Here is a 15,231-nt window from a genome sequence, read left to right on the forward strand (position 1 = left end):
ATGTGAGTGAAAATAGAGAAGCTACTGAATTAAAGGCTGAGGGAAGGAAGGAGGAAGAATGGGAGGGCAGGAGGACAGACCAACAGACGAAAAGGGTGAATTGAATCGGATAAGAGGAAAGGTGAAAATTGATTGTGGCTGTGAAAAGAAGGGGGGGAAAGAGAGACAGGGGAAAGGAGATGGAGAGGGTGAGGGGGGGGGGAAGTTTCAATGGAAACTGAAAGTCTATGTTAATGCTATCCCCTCCCCTGCCTTCTGCAGGGACTGCCCCCTCTATAACACCCTTGTCCACTCCTCTCTCCCCAGCAATCGCTCCCTTGTGACCTAACACCTATGACCAAAGAGATGCTCCACGTGCCCACACCTCCTCCCTCACCACCATTTGGGGCCCCAAACAGTCCTTCCAACTGAGGCGACATTTCACTTGTGTATCTGCAGGGGTCATCTACATTGTATAGAATGGATGCAGACTGGGAGATGGTTTTGCTGAGCACTTTGGCTCTGTCCTCTGCAATAGTGCAGACCTCCCAGGGGCTACCCATTTCCATTCGCCACCCCATTCCCTTACTGATACGTCTGACAATGGTCTTGTGCAATGCCAAACTGAGACCACCTGCAAATTGGAGGAACAACTCATTTTCTGACTTGGTAATCTCCCACTGGATGGCATTAACACCAGTTTTTGTTGAAACTGTCCCTCCCCAATCTTCTTTCCCCATCTCCTTTCCATCTCTGTCTCTCCCCTTTGTCCTCTGTCTCATTTCACAGAGCCAAAATCATTTCTCACCTCTCCTCTCATCAGAGGTCTGTACTTCCCCTCCCTTTCTTTCCCCAGGTGTTGGCTATTTTGTCTCACACCTTCAGGAAGGGCTCGGGCCTGAAATGTCACTAATATATCTTGTCCTCCTCTGGATGCTGTGAGACAGACTGTGTTCCTCCAGTATTTCTGTGTTAATGGTAGCAGTCACCAGCACATCAAGTTTCTTGGCCTGTGTTATGAGTTAATGGTAAGGGTTGGAGCATTCCAGCAGGCTCGACTTATACAAGGATAAGTAAAGCTATGATGATATAAAAACAGAAAATGCAGGAAAAATTAAACAGGTGAGACAGCACCCACAAAAACAGTTAATGGTTCATATAAGGGGCCCTTCAACAGTCCTGAGAAAGAGAGAAATAAATTGGTCTGGGATAAAGTGAAGACGTGTATCAGGCGAGATCAGATTAAGTTACTATGGCTACGGAATTTGCTCCTGATACAGTTTTGGTCAATAAAGAAATCCTTCCTTAAAGTGCATTAAAAGGATTTTTATAACCTTTTGGGCCCACACATGGGGAAAGGGAACCCAATACAAAATAAGCAGTGTAGAACACTTTGCCCGGCAACTGGGCAATATTCAGGTGATGGTCAGTAGAACAGTTGCTGATTCATTGCTCTGTTCAAGAGCTAAAACCTCAGGATGTGATAATGTTAAGGGTGGTGAGTGCTGTCAACAGCAGAGAGTTTAAGGAAAAACAAAAACTCAGTCTAGCCCTGAAAGAAACAGCTGTGTTTAAGAATGATGCATATCAGACAGATGGTCACTTTAAATCAGCTGTGGCTCAGCTGGTAGCAGTTTTGCTTTAGAGTCAGAAAGTTGTGGAAACAAGTTCCAATCCAGAGTTTCAAAAATAAAAATCCAGACTGATATTCTAGTGGAGTAATAAGTGTGCTGAACTATTTCCCACACTTTAGGTCTCACTCCATGGCCCTCAGACAGAACACGAGCTGAGTTCCCTTCATCCTTAACTTTGACCCAACCAGACTTTGCATCCAGCACTTCACCAACCACAACATGATCCCACTCCCAGTCATTCCTCCCCCTGCCTGCCCCTTTCTGCTTCCCATAGGAACTACTCTCTCCTTTATTCCCTTGCTTACTCTCACGCCCCACTGCTCCACCCCACCCTTTCTGGCAACCGCAGGAGATATGACACCTGTCCTTGCACCTATCCCCCCTACCTCCATTTAAGGACCCAAACAGCTCTTGCAGGTAAGGCAGAGTTTTCTACGAACCTTCTCCAGATTTCATGTCAGAGTACATACATGACATCACATGCAATCCTGAGATTCCTTTTCTCGCGGGTGTGGCAGAATTATTGGAAGTGCAAAAAATAAACTGTATGCAGTGAAAACAAAGAACTGTAAACAGATAATGATTGTAAACAAACTGGCTGTGCAATACAGCATCGTTTACTGCACACCCTTCACATCTGTGAGGCCAGGTACAGAATAGGTGTTTATTTACCCACGTTCTGACCTCGTCCACCAGCTGGAAATTCCGGTTGCAGTCATTTACTTCCCCTCCCATTCCCAGACTGTCCATCTGCAGCCTCCCCCATTGCCCGAGAGAGGCAAAGTGCAAATTTGAAGAGGAGAACCTCTTATTCTGCCTGGGTCGTCTACATGAACATTTCAAGTAATCTATTCCTCCTACCCAGCACCAGCACGACAACTGCAATTCTGCTGGCACCAAATTGTATCGACTTGCATCACTCCTTTGGACCTGTCATTAGCATGGAGAGGGGAGTCCTACTGCGTGGGTAAGCTCCCTATCAACTCTGCCCTGGCTTGCACCATAGAGAGCCCGCTTCAGCTTACCAGAGGCATAGTACCCATGGTCGACCACAACCAACAGAGGCCACACAATCTTCCTGCTTTCTCTTTTCATCCACAGATTCTCTCTCTCACACACACACACACCCTGTTCTTTCCAACACCTTTAGCCAGTTCCTTTCACCTTTTGCACCTCCCTCATCCTGGCCAGGGTTTATTTATATATATATATATTATATATATATATATATACACACATATATATCAATGACCTGTCAGTTGAACAAAACTTTACTGCTCGTAAAAAGTCCACGTCAGCTGCAGGCTCGTTTGTGGCTGACAAGTCCGATGCGGGACAGGCAGACACGGTTGCAGCGGTTGCAGGGGAAAATTGGTTGGTTGGGGTTGGGTGTTGGGTTTTTCCTCCTTTGCCTTTTGTCAGTGAGGTGGGCTCTGCGGTCTTCTTCAAAGAAGGTTGCTGCCCGCCAAACTGTGAGGCGCCAAGATGCACGGTTTGAGGCGTTATCAGCCCAATGGCGGTGGTCAATGTGGCAGGCACCAAGAGATTTCTTTAGGCAGTCCTTGTACCTTTTCTTTGGTGCACCTCTGTCACGGTGGCCAGTGGAGAGCTCGCCATATAACACGATCTTGGGAAAGCGATGGTCCTCCATTCTGGAGACGTGACCCATCCAGCTCAGCTGGATCTTCAGCAGCGTGGACTCGATGCTGTCGACCTCTGCCATCTCGAGTACTTCGACGTTAGGGATGAAAGCGCTCCAATGGATGTTGAGGATGGAGCAGAGACAACGCTGGTGGAAGCGTTCTAGGAGCCGTAGGTGGTGCCGGTAGAGGACCCATGATTCGGAGCCGAACAGGAGTGTGGGTATGACAACGGCTCTGTATACGCTTATCTTTGTGAGGTTTTTCAGTTGGTTGTTTTTCCAGACTCTTTTGTGTAGTCTTCCAAAGGCGCTATTTGCCTTGGCGAGTCTGTTGTCTATCTCATTGTCGATCCTTGCATCTGATGAAATGGTGCAGCTGAGATAGGTAAACTGGTTGACCGTTTTGAGTTTTGTGTGCCCGATGGAGATGTGGGGGGGCTGGTAGTCATGGTGGGGAGCTGGCTGATGGAGGACCTCAGTTTTCTTCAGGCTGACTTCCAGGCCAAACATTTTGGCAGTTTCCGCAAAGCAGGACATCAAGCGCTGAAGAGCTGGCTCTGAATGGGCAACTAAAGCGGCATCGTCTGCAAAGAGTAGTTCACGGACAAGTTGCTCTTGTGTCTTGGTGTGAGCTTGCTCAATTAATTCAGAATGCACGAGTTGCAAGCTTGTCCAGTTGGAGGGATGCAGGATATCAAGTTAGCATTTTGTGATCCGGGAATTAATAGGCTCTGTAAAGTAAGGCATGACTTGCTGAGCAAGACCTAGAAAGCACTGCATTGTGAAAGAATATAATGCACTAAGGGAAGGAATTTCTGTTGTTGGGTATAGGCTAATGGTAATTTGCTAGCCTTGCAGATGAAAAACCACAATTAAGAAATGTATGAGCAAGGTTGCAAAAGCCAGGTTGATAGATATATGACTGAAAACAAAGCCACAAGACTATAATGCGACCTGACAAGGAGAGCTTGACCAGACCTATGCAAAGGTTAGCATATCTGAAGTTGAAAATGCTGTGAGAAAATCAAGATGTAACAAGAATTACCAGCTGCAAGAAACCTGTAAAGCTGCGCGAAGCACCCTTCTAAAGGACTATATAAGGTGAACTAAAATACAGTACAAGTTAAGTAAGGCTCAGTGCAGGGAACAAGTGACACTTTCTACTCATTCCTTGTGCCTCTTGCTCCTGTTATTGTAATACAATAAAGTTGGCTGTATGTTCATTGGTTCTGCTGTTCTTTTATTGCAAGAACCCTTTGTGACCAATTGAATTCAGGGTCTTGTAGACATGGACCCCCAGATCCCTCTGCCCTTCCACACTACCAAGAATCCTGCCTTAACTTTTACTCTGCCCCAGAGTTTGTCCTTCCAAAGTCTACCACCTCACGCATCTCATTCAATTCAATTGCTGTCAACTTTAACAGCAATACTTGCTTGAATGATTTGATTGAGCACGAGTCAACATTCATCAGAAGCTTTGGACTGTGGACAAATATCTCCATGTGGGACACAGGCTGAAAGGTGCACATCACTGATTAATTTTGAACATACTAAACAACTACACGCTCACTGATCATTTTAACAAGACTCCATCTTTCCTCCTGCTTCACTGCCATAAAGTATGATTCCCCATCTTTCAAAAATACAAATGCTTCGCACTACCTTAAATAAAAATTGAAACCACTTTTTAAAAAAAATCGCCCATGATCGATTTCTTACCTGTCCCTTCACCTACTGGTTGGTTCCATAGTGACATGTCCATAATGGCAGAAACCACTGTCATCCTTAACAAGCTCTTATCCAGAACACCAATGTGAAAAGCCAACAATCCCTAATGGCTAACCACATATGTGTTCTAATGGAGGCACCAGTTAAGATATACTTTCATAGAGTGTCATGGAGCAAAGAAACAGGCCTTTCAGCCCAACTCATCCATGCTGACCCGGTTTTTGACTTATACCTTGATGAAATGCTCAGTCCCAAAATGGCAATAAAATATCTTTGCATCCTATGGATGCTGCAATCCTAACTGAGCTCCTCCAGCTTTTCTGTACACTTTTTTTTTGTTTCTAAATGAGCCCAGATGTCTGCAAATGCCTGTTTAAATGCCTCTGAATCACCACAACTGCACCCGCCTCTACAGCTTCATCGGTCAGTTCATTTCATATAAGCACCAGCCCTTGTGTGGGAAAGTTGCTCCTCAGACTTGTACCTCTGCCCTTTAGTTCTGGTATCCTCTACTCTGGGTAAAAAAAGAAAACCTCTGACTATTCACCACTTCTATGTCCCTCAAAATTTTATGCAAGTTCATCCAATGCTCCAAGGAAAAATGGTCCAGTTTTACAGACTCTTCTTATAATTTAAGCCCTGGATTCTTGATCCTTATTTCTGTGACCTTGCCTGCTTAATAATTTATATCCAGTTGGTGGATGACCAGAACCAGTCACAACTCAGCAGCATCTTGCATAGTTGTAACATGGCATCTCGACTCCTGTACTCAATGTCCTGACCGATGAAGGCAAGTGTGCCAAATCCCTTCTTCACCACCCTGTAACCACACTCATGGAACTATGCACTTGTACCTTCAGTTCTCTCTGCTCTCCAACGCTCTCCAGGTTTTTGCCATTTACATTTTAAGCCTTGGTTTCATTACTTTTCAATTATGTTCCTGGTTGGATTTTTATCAGCTACATGATTTATGTTAGAAAGATCTCCCATGTAGAGAACAAAACCTGTGCAGTTGGAATAAGTTCAAGCTTATAAAAGTAACCTGGTAATGAGATTGTGAAAGTTCACTTCTGATCAATGTTACCTCCTCCATTGCAGTGATTAAGTTCTGAGTGGATTTGCTGATCTCCCCTCCTACTGATGGAGCACGGCTGCCAGATGCGAGATAGGTTGACCCAGGACTGGGATGACCATTGATTTCCATACTGTAGCTGGCTTTAACTGGCCAGCAGAGTTGGTTGTGCAAGATGAAGTACACCACAAAAACATATAGGCCCTGCAAAACAAAACCCAATAACAATTATAAAGAGTGCAGAGAAGAGGATAGGTACTCTGAAGGAAAATCAAATTTGCTGAAAGCTTAAGCAAAAATATAATTACACAGTAAAATTTATTTTTCCTGGCATATAGAAGGGTTGCTAGCTTGTGCATACTTGACTAAGTCATGTTTAATGCCTATTTTTATGCATTCTATTCAATTATACCTTAAATATAAACTTTGATGAGAGGCACCATCTACCTGTTAATTCCATTAATTTTCATCTATGAAGTTATGAACTTATCAACAAGAGGGCAACAGAGTTGCTAAGCATTTCTCCTTTATTTACAAGAAAAACAAGTTTAAAATTTAGAAACATAGAACATTTACAGCAAAGAAACAGGCACCTTGGTCTAGATAGGCCATGCAAAACTATCACCCAACCTGTCTCTTCGATCTGTATCCCTCCTTCCATACCCCTCCCATCCATATATCTATCCAAATTTCTCTTAAATGTTGAAATTAAACCTGCATCCACCATTTCCCCAGTGGCTTGTTGCACACTCTCACCACAATGAAGTTACTCCTGAAGTTCCCCTTAAACATTTCACCCTTAACCCACGTCCTCCATTCTTGTATCATCCAACCTCAGTGGGAAAAGTTACTCCAATTTACCTCATAATTTAGTATCAAATCTTCCCTAAATGACTGATGCTCCAGGGAATAAAGTCCTCACCTATTTAATCTTTCCCTATAACTCAACTCCTCCAGACTTGGCAACATCTTTATACATTTTCTCTACACTCTTTCAATCTTATTGATATCTTTCCTGCAGACAGGTGACCAAAATTGCACACAATACTCAAATTTTGTCTCCCTGATGCCTTCTAGAACATCAAATCCTGTCCTCAGTATTTTGATTTATGATAGCCAATGGATGAAAAGCTGTCTTTATGATACAACTTTCAAGGAAAGATGTATCTGTGTTCCCAGATCACTCTATTGCACTGCATTCCATGGTGACCCATTATGTTTGGTGTTCCTACTCCTCCGAACCGATATCATCAAACCCAACTTTGTTTAGAAGATTAGGTATGTCATCAAAGTCTCTTTAAACTTCTACTGGTGTACTGTAGAGAGCATTCTGGCTGGTTGCATCACTGTCTGGTACAGAGGTGCCAACTCTCAGAACAAGAATAAACTCCAGAGGGTTGTTAACTCGACCTGCGCCATCACTGGCACCAGACTTCACTCCATCGAGGACATCCACATGACACAGTGTCTTATAAAAGCAGCCTCTATCCTCAAAGACCCTCACCACCCAGGCCTGCTACCATCAGGGGGAGGGAGGGGGGAAAGAAGAGCATTTAGCGACACAAAGATAGCTGCTTCCCTGTTGCCATCAGATTCCTGAATGGAACAATTAACCACAGATACTGCCTTACTTTGACTTTTTCTTGCACTACTTTATTTTTTATGGTTGTTGATATAAATGTTTGAACTGTGATGCTGCCACAAAACAACAAACTTAGTGATGTGTTCATGACAATAAATTCTTATCCTGAACTCCATTTGGTTCCCCTTGATCCAGTCTCTTCCCACCTACCTCTGGGTATCTCGCATCCCCTCCATCACTTCAACTTCCAATTCCCTGGGCTGGACCACCTAATTTTCATCATGGATGTCCAGCCCCTGTACAACTCCATCCCCCATAAACAGTGTCTTCCTTAATAACAGACTGAACCATTGCCCCTCCACCTCCACGTGGCAGAACTTGCACTCAGCATATTCCTCATTTTATGATTATTATCAAGTACAGTAACAATGCTGGGAACCACACCCAACTGAATAAGAATGGAGGTTTCTATCTGGTGGAACAACAAAGGATGCTAGCCTGGATGCATGGACAATCTCCCTCCAACAAAGGATCAAAGCTCCACAGTCCTGCCCCATCTCATCATGAATAAGAGTAGACAATGAAATATTGAGGACGAGGCAGCTCCAAGACCATCCCCATCTTCAGTGTCGGGGGGGGGGGGGGGGGGAAATCCCTGCACTGAGTGCCAAATATGAAGCATGTTCAGCCGGAAACACCAGGTGAACAATACATTTTTGTATTGAACCCCACCATCACAGAACCCAGTCTTCAGCCAAAATTATTTACCCCAGAAGATAACAAGAGATGCCCCTGGATACAACAAAGCCATAATTTTGCCGAAAAATTAGTTTAAATTGGTTCTGTTTGTGTTCAATCCCTTTCCCACGATGTTTGACTTCTGTAGTTTTTAAAAATTTCTTGACATCGTAAATTATAATAATTTGCCAAAGACTATTTCAGGCCAATTTCTTTTGCCAATTGTTGTTTAAAAGAATGATGTAGCAAGTCTGCTCAATGAAACAAACATCCTTCTCTCAGTGTGTTGTCAGTGCAATACTATTGCAGCACAAGTGACCTGGGTTCAATTTGTATATTTTCCCCATGTCTGCATGAGTTTTCTCTGGTTTCCTCCCATATTCCAAACACATACAGGTGAGTAGGTTAATTGGTCACTTAGGTGTATTTTGGGTAGCACTGGTTCGTGGTACAGTATGGCACAGGGTACTGGAAGATTAGAGGGTAGCAAATATTGTCCCCTTGTTCAAAAAAGGTAGTAGGGAAAGTCCAGGTCATTATAGACCAGTGAGCCTTGCGTCTTTGGTGGGCTAGCTGTTGGAAAGGATTCTTAGAGGCAGGATCGATAGGCATTTAGAGAATCATGGTCTGATCAGAGACAGTTTGCATGGCTTGGTGAAGGGCAAATCATGTCTCACAAGCCTGATAGAGTTCTTTGAGGAGGTGTCCAGACATATTGATGACGGTAGTGTGGTGGATATGGTCTACATGGATTTTAGTAAGGCATTTGATAAGATTCCACATAGTAGGGTTATTCAGAAAGTCAGAAGGGATGGAATCGAGGGATGCTTGGCCATGTGGGTTCAGAACTGGCTTGCCTGTAAAAAGCAAAGGGTTGTGGTGGAGGGAGTACATTCAGATTGGAGGGTTGTGTCTAGTGAAGTCCCTTAATTGATCAGTTCTGGGACCTCTGCTTTTCATGATTTTTATTAACGACTTGGATGAGGAGGTAGTAAGTTTGCAGATGCCACAAAGGTTGGTGGTGTTGCCGATAGTGTAGAGGATTTTAGAAGATTGAAGAGGGACATTGATAGGATGCAGAGCTGGACTGAGAAGTGACAGATGGAGTTCAATCTGGAGATGTGTGAGGTGGTACACTTTGGAAGGACAAACTCCGGGGCAGAGTAAAAGTTAATGGCAGGATTCTTGGTCATGTGGAAGGGCAGAGGGATCTGGGGCTCCATGTCTACAAGTCCCTGAATGTTGCCTCGCAGGTGGACAGGGTAGTTAAGAAAGCTTACAGGGTGTTAACTTTCATAAATCGAGGGAATGAGTTTAAGAATCGCAAGGTTATGTTGCAGCTCTTCAAAACTCTGTTTAGATCACCCTTGGAGAACTGTGTACAGATCCTGCTGCCTCATTATAGGAAATAAAGGGTGCAGAGGAGATTGACCAGGATGCTACCTGGCTTAGAGAGTGTGCATTATGATCAGAGATTAAGGGCTTTACTCTTTGGAGAGAAGGAGGATGAGCGGAGATATGATAGAGGTATACAAGATATTAAGAGGAATAGATAGTGGGCAGCCAGCGCCTCCTTCCCAGGCACTATTGCTCAATGGAAGAGGGCATGGCTTTAAGGTAATAGGTGGAAAGTTCAAGGGAAAAAGTTTTTTTTTAACCTCGAGAGTGGTTTGTGCATGGAAAGCACTACCTGGGTCAGTGGTGGGGCCAGGTACATTGGTGAAATTCAAGGGAGTACAAATCAAGCATATGGATGAATTTAAAATGGAAAGTTGTGTGGGAGGAAGGGTCTATAGGTCTGTACAACATTGTGGGCTGAAGGGCCTTGCTGCATCTCTAAATTAAAAAAAATCTAAATATTCAAGTGCATTAAAATTGATTGGTGGGACAGAGCCAGACCTACTCCTACTTACATTTCATATAACTTAACCTCAGACTCAATTCAGGCAGAAGATTGAAGGCAGAATATGGGGAAACCTACACCAGGTGGCAGTTTACATGAGATTAATACTTTTCAAATGGTTAGTTAACAAATTAAAAATTAGATTGTCTTGAAGTTTTACATTCTATTATCCATCTTTATGAGGCGATATTCACTTACCTGCAGGATATTGAAGGCAACATACAGGATTAACATCCAGAAGTGTCTGTAAGCCATGTGCAGGCCTCCCCACAGCCATGTCAGTGATATCAAAGCAAAAAGATACAGCACAAGAGGAACTTCTGCAAATATGAGATTACAAGTCAGCTAGTTTCAGAATACATTTTGTGAATAGGATATCTTGCCTGACTTGTTGTAATAGCAAGAAGTGCTATCTGTAGATAAATTTACATGCCAGGAGAGATTCATAAAACTTGCTGTATAAGTTTTCCTTCCCACTCCCATCATTTATTATCTCATCATTCAGTTCCTCATCTGATATATCCATAAGCTGTCTCCCGTTTTTGTCCAAGGCTGGGCAGAGCAGCAGAATAATGGGCTTTAGACTTCTGAGCTGGATCCTTCTGCCAGGCTTTCACAAAGCCTTGGTCAGATCCAAGTAGTCAGTTCACCCAGCACCTTGGACACATTGGTCACTTCTTGGCTTTGGCCAGCATCTCAGAGAATATGGAGATAAGGGTGACAATAAGGCAATAGGATAGAGGGGAAGCCAGGGAGATGAAAGTGAAGCCCTTTGCCAAGTTTTCTATGCAAGGGCGGGTTATCTGCCCCATTGCCTAATTGTTCAGACACGTGGCCAGGGAGAGAATGTAAGCTGTAGCTCAGACGGCAGAGATCGTGATCTGCAGTTCACTCACGTCCAACCATTTCCTGTCCTTACCAAAAAGGCACAATGTATCTCAGACTTTCCAGCAGTGCAGGTGTGCCAGTTCATGTCTGTGCCACCTGGACCTCATTTTCCAAAATGAAGGGCAGGTTGAATCCGATGGGATATCAAGCCCTTTGGTACGCTCCGTATTGCAGCTGAGGTGCTACTGTATCAATGCAAGGCCAGCCAGATGACGTCCATGACAATTTGGTCAACATCCGGTAAGATGCAACAGTTATTTCTCTTAACATCTCCAAGATGTCAAATTATCCAGATTGTTATAGTAAAAAATTGATATGAACATTCCAATAAAGATTACACGATGTGAAACTGGTTATTGGTGTTATGGAGAAGGCTCCAAACACAAGTAGACTTCAAGCAGCACATTCTGAGGCATGCTTTCAAAATCCCTCATAGATTTTATAAATAAAGCAAAAAAAGGACATAAATTTAATTGAAGTCATGGATATGAGTATTTTTCTGTTGAGGAAAATAAATCAGTTATGTTAGAATTTAAAATTAAATAACACTCAAATAAAACTGTTTATTGTATCCACAAGTAGAGACAATTCATTGTTAAAAGCAAATGCAACTTCTTAATTTTTCATAATACTTCTTATTTAGGAAACTAAGCTCATTTTAAAAGATTTTAGCCTTGACATATTGAGTAAACCTATCAATTATCCATGAAAAAGTGTTCCCACTTTAGATCTACGTTGTCCTGGCCTTCTCCAGATTAAGTATATTTGAAAATAGACATTGGAATTTCAGCTGGTCAATTTGATCTGATCCTCCTTCTCAATTTAACCAAAACTGGGTACATTTTTTCATCTCTTTTTGTGAGCAGTATTTTTGACCCTTGAACTTCAACAGTAGTTAGCTGTGAGCTTCAATCAAGCAAAAGAAAATTTCATTTTTTCGCATAAACGCATTGTAAACAGGTTTAGATGGAGGCTGAATATTTAAACCAATCAGGCACAGAGAGGAGAGGCCCCATAAATGTGGAAATCTAATGTAAGCACATTGGAAAGGGATGGATACAGTGAGTGAATCTATTCATTAATGTGGAGGCTACCCAGGGGCACACACTTGTGGAACAATGTCCTGCTTGTTTTTGGTAACTTCAGAAGTCTTAGTGTTTCAGTGCTTCATTAGAGTTGAAAGCATGGAGAAGCAGCTGGTCTTCGCTAACCAAATGATACCAACTTTGGTCAAGAAATTTTGATGCTCATACTTGATCCCCCCGCCCCCCCCCTGAAAATTATCTGGCTGGGTCATTTTTTTTCTGATTAGGGTTGGGAGCTCTTTTGATTGGGTCTAATCAGACCTGATGAGTTTGGCCAGTGATTGAGAAAGGGGGATGGTGATGGGGTGGAAGTCAGGGAATGGACACAGTTGGTGCTTGGCGATCAGGAAAGAGCAGGTGTTGGGGAGGAGGAACAAAAGTTGGTTCTATGGTTTGGAATTTTGCTCGCGGGTACAAGAAACAACAAAATAAAATAAATGACCAGCAAGAGAGGGTTGGAATGTCTAGCACTTGTTGTTAATGGTGTCAAGCTTGAAATATGGATAGGGGTGGGATTTTAAAAAAATGGTGGCTGATTTAAAGGATCAGGGCTTGTTGGTATTCATTTTAGTGCATTGGATGAAAGTACACAAATAACTTAAACTTAGCTACTTTCCCTGAAAGCCTCCACTTCAGTGTTGAGCTGGTTGAAAAATGTTGTCCCAAGAGTTGCCAATAATAACCATTCCCAGGACAGGGTGGAGCAGGATCCCTTGTTATCCTCCAAGAGATACTCAGAGAATATCATTCTGTGCACTATGGAGGCCATTTTCTAGTTAACGTGATGAAATCTTGAAATGGACACAGCTAAGATTATTCCAATAAAAGCATATTTCAGTCACCCAACTATGGAATAAATATGAACAGTTATAGATAAGTGTAAGGAAAAAAAAATGACATTTCAATAATGCAGACAGTTTAGGTGGACCATAAACGGCATCAGGAGCACCAAAGGATCTGTCTGCATGACTAAATTGTCATTTTTTCCTGCACTAACCACAACTGTGAATCTGATTATCTGAAATCAGATGATCTGAACTCATTTCTAAATTTTTAAATTTTTTTTCGGGTAAATGAGGATATCCGAAACAAATCAGAAATCCTCATTTATCCAAATTTTTTTTGGGGCTGATCTGACGGGGATGTCAGGCTGTTGGTGGCAGCAGGGACCTCAGGCACCCAGCGGCAGTGCGGACCTCAGGCTCCCGGGCGGGAGCCTTGGTGGGAAGGTGTCGGTGATCGGCAGTGGCCAGCATTTTTTTTTTGGTGAGAATTAAACATTATTTGAATGCTTTATCCAACATAGGGCCAGTCCTGACTATTTTGGATAATTGGAGTTGTAGTGTACATAAATCTTTTGGTATTTATCATCTTTTTTTTCTTCCAGACATTTGTGGTAATTTACCTACCTGTTTCATGCTAGCAACTAAGAACTTCAGTGCATCTGTATACGGGTACACAATCCTTTATCCGGACATCTAAAATGTGGAATGATCCAAAATCCAGTAAGTAGGGAGAGAGAGACGGCAGTGCGAGTCGGGTGGGCAAGGGCGAGAGATCGGCAGCGTGAGTCGGGCGGGCGGGGAGACCAGCAGCATGACTGGAAGGGGGTGGGGGTGCATACGGCAGCATAATTCGGGTGGGCTTAAATCAGGCTTTCCGAAATCCGAAAAAATTTGAAATTCGGAACATACTCTCCCCCAAGGGTTCCGGATAAAGGAGTGTGTACCTATATTGTATGTACTGTGTATCGTACTTATGTATATGAAAATAAACTCACATTAAATGCTATGTTACATATCTGTCACAACAATAACCAGCTTGCAGGTTACAATATGCTGGTTGTAAAATACTTCAGGATATCGTCTGAGAAAAAAAGTCTTCCTGACGCATTAATTATTAGGCAAAAATTGATTCTGAATACTTTTCAATGGTTTGACATTCAGAAACATTTATAATGTTTTATGCATTTGGTAGCCTTAACAATTAATTAAACCAGAAGACAAGGATTAAGCCAGCTGTTGGTATTTTTCTCTTTTTGTGGTTGGGGTTTGCACTAGCCCACCTGTATATTTCAATAGCCCCCGATTATGTACAGGTCTTTATCACTGAGGTAAAACGCAATGCTTGAGAAACTCAGTAGGTCAAACAGTGTAGAACAAAGATAAAGACACATAACCAATGTTTCAGGCTTGAAACCTTCATCAAAGGGTATTGTATTTTCATATTTTCTACATCAAGTATGCTGTTTGACCTGCTGAGTTTCTCCAACTTTTGTTTTTTTTAAAATTCAACCACGGTAACTGCAGACTTGCGTGTTTTACTTCTCACCGTAATCACTGAGGATCAGTTTCATCCTGCAAGGTTACCCTCGAGGGATTGCATCAGCTAATTAAAACTTTATTTGGAGGGTCAATGGTAAGTGCAGGCAGCTTGGATCAACATATTACTCTCAATTCCTTCTGCGAGATAGTTCATGACCTGTCTTACTATAATTACGTCAAGACTTGCAATCAGTGTTCATGTCACCAACAAGCAAATGCTTGGATCTTCCTGCATTATTTTAACACAAGCATTAAAATGTTTATTGTAAGCAGCCTACTGTCAACATTTAAATAGAAGACAGGTATCAAATGAAAACAAAGATTCCATTTTCTCCTGCACTTAGAAATATTTTCTCAATGTCATTGGACCAGAACTCAGAGACCTGCTGGTCAGCTGGCAATGCAAGGTCACGACACCAGTGCTGTACAATCCATCTATCAAGTCCAAAATGGTGAGGAGGCAGCAGTGTCGGAATGGGCTATTCAGACCCTCGTGCCCACTCTTGCAGTTGATGACAAGTATTTTTACTTCAGCATCACATTCTTGCACTAACATTCTATATCTTGTCTCTTTAATGATCTGTGGATCTCTCTCTTGAAATGTCCTCCCAGACATCCAGAGTAGAGGATTCAGGAGATTCACTTCCCTTTGGGTG

At 42.7% G+C, this 15,231-nt stretch overlaps 1 protein-coding gene across 2 annotated transcripts in view; it reads right to left on the minus strand.

Annotated features, from left to right (window-relative positions):
- Positions 1–14,468, minus strand: part of LOC138750966 (adhesion G-protein coupled receptor V1-like) — a 38,724-nt gene extending 24,256 nt beyond the window's left edge. The window contains exons 1-3 of one of the 2 annotated variants that reach the window (XM_069913067.1): positions 13,661–14,468; positions 10,477–10,598; positions 6,068–6,259 (exon numbers count right to left, since the gene is read on the minus strand). In XM_069913067.1, coding sequence (XP_069769168.1) covers positions 6,068–6,259; positions 10,477–10,533 — 249 coding nt within the window. In that variant the 5' untranslated portion in view covers positions 10,534–10,598; positions 13,661–14,468. Of the gene's footprint in view, positions 1–6,067; positions 6,260–10,476; positions 10,661–13,660 lie in introns of those variants that run through there. The other variant, XM_069913066.1, reaches the window with a different exon arrangement.
- Between the last annotated feature and the right edge of the window lie 763 nt (positions 14,469–15,231).

The sequence above is a fragment of the Narcine bancroftii genome, unplaced genomic scaffold (genome assembly GCF_036971445.1).
Source record: "Narcine bancroftii isolate sNarBan1 unplaced genomic scaffold, sNarBan1.hap1 Scaffold_43, whole genome shotgun sequence".
Taxonomy (NCBI): domain Eukaryota; kingdom Metazoa; phylum Chordata; class Chondrichthyes; order Torpediniformes; family Narcinidae; genus Narcine; species Narcine bancroftii.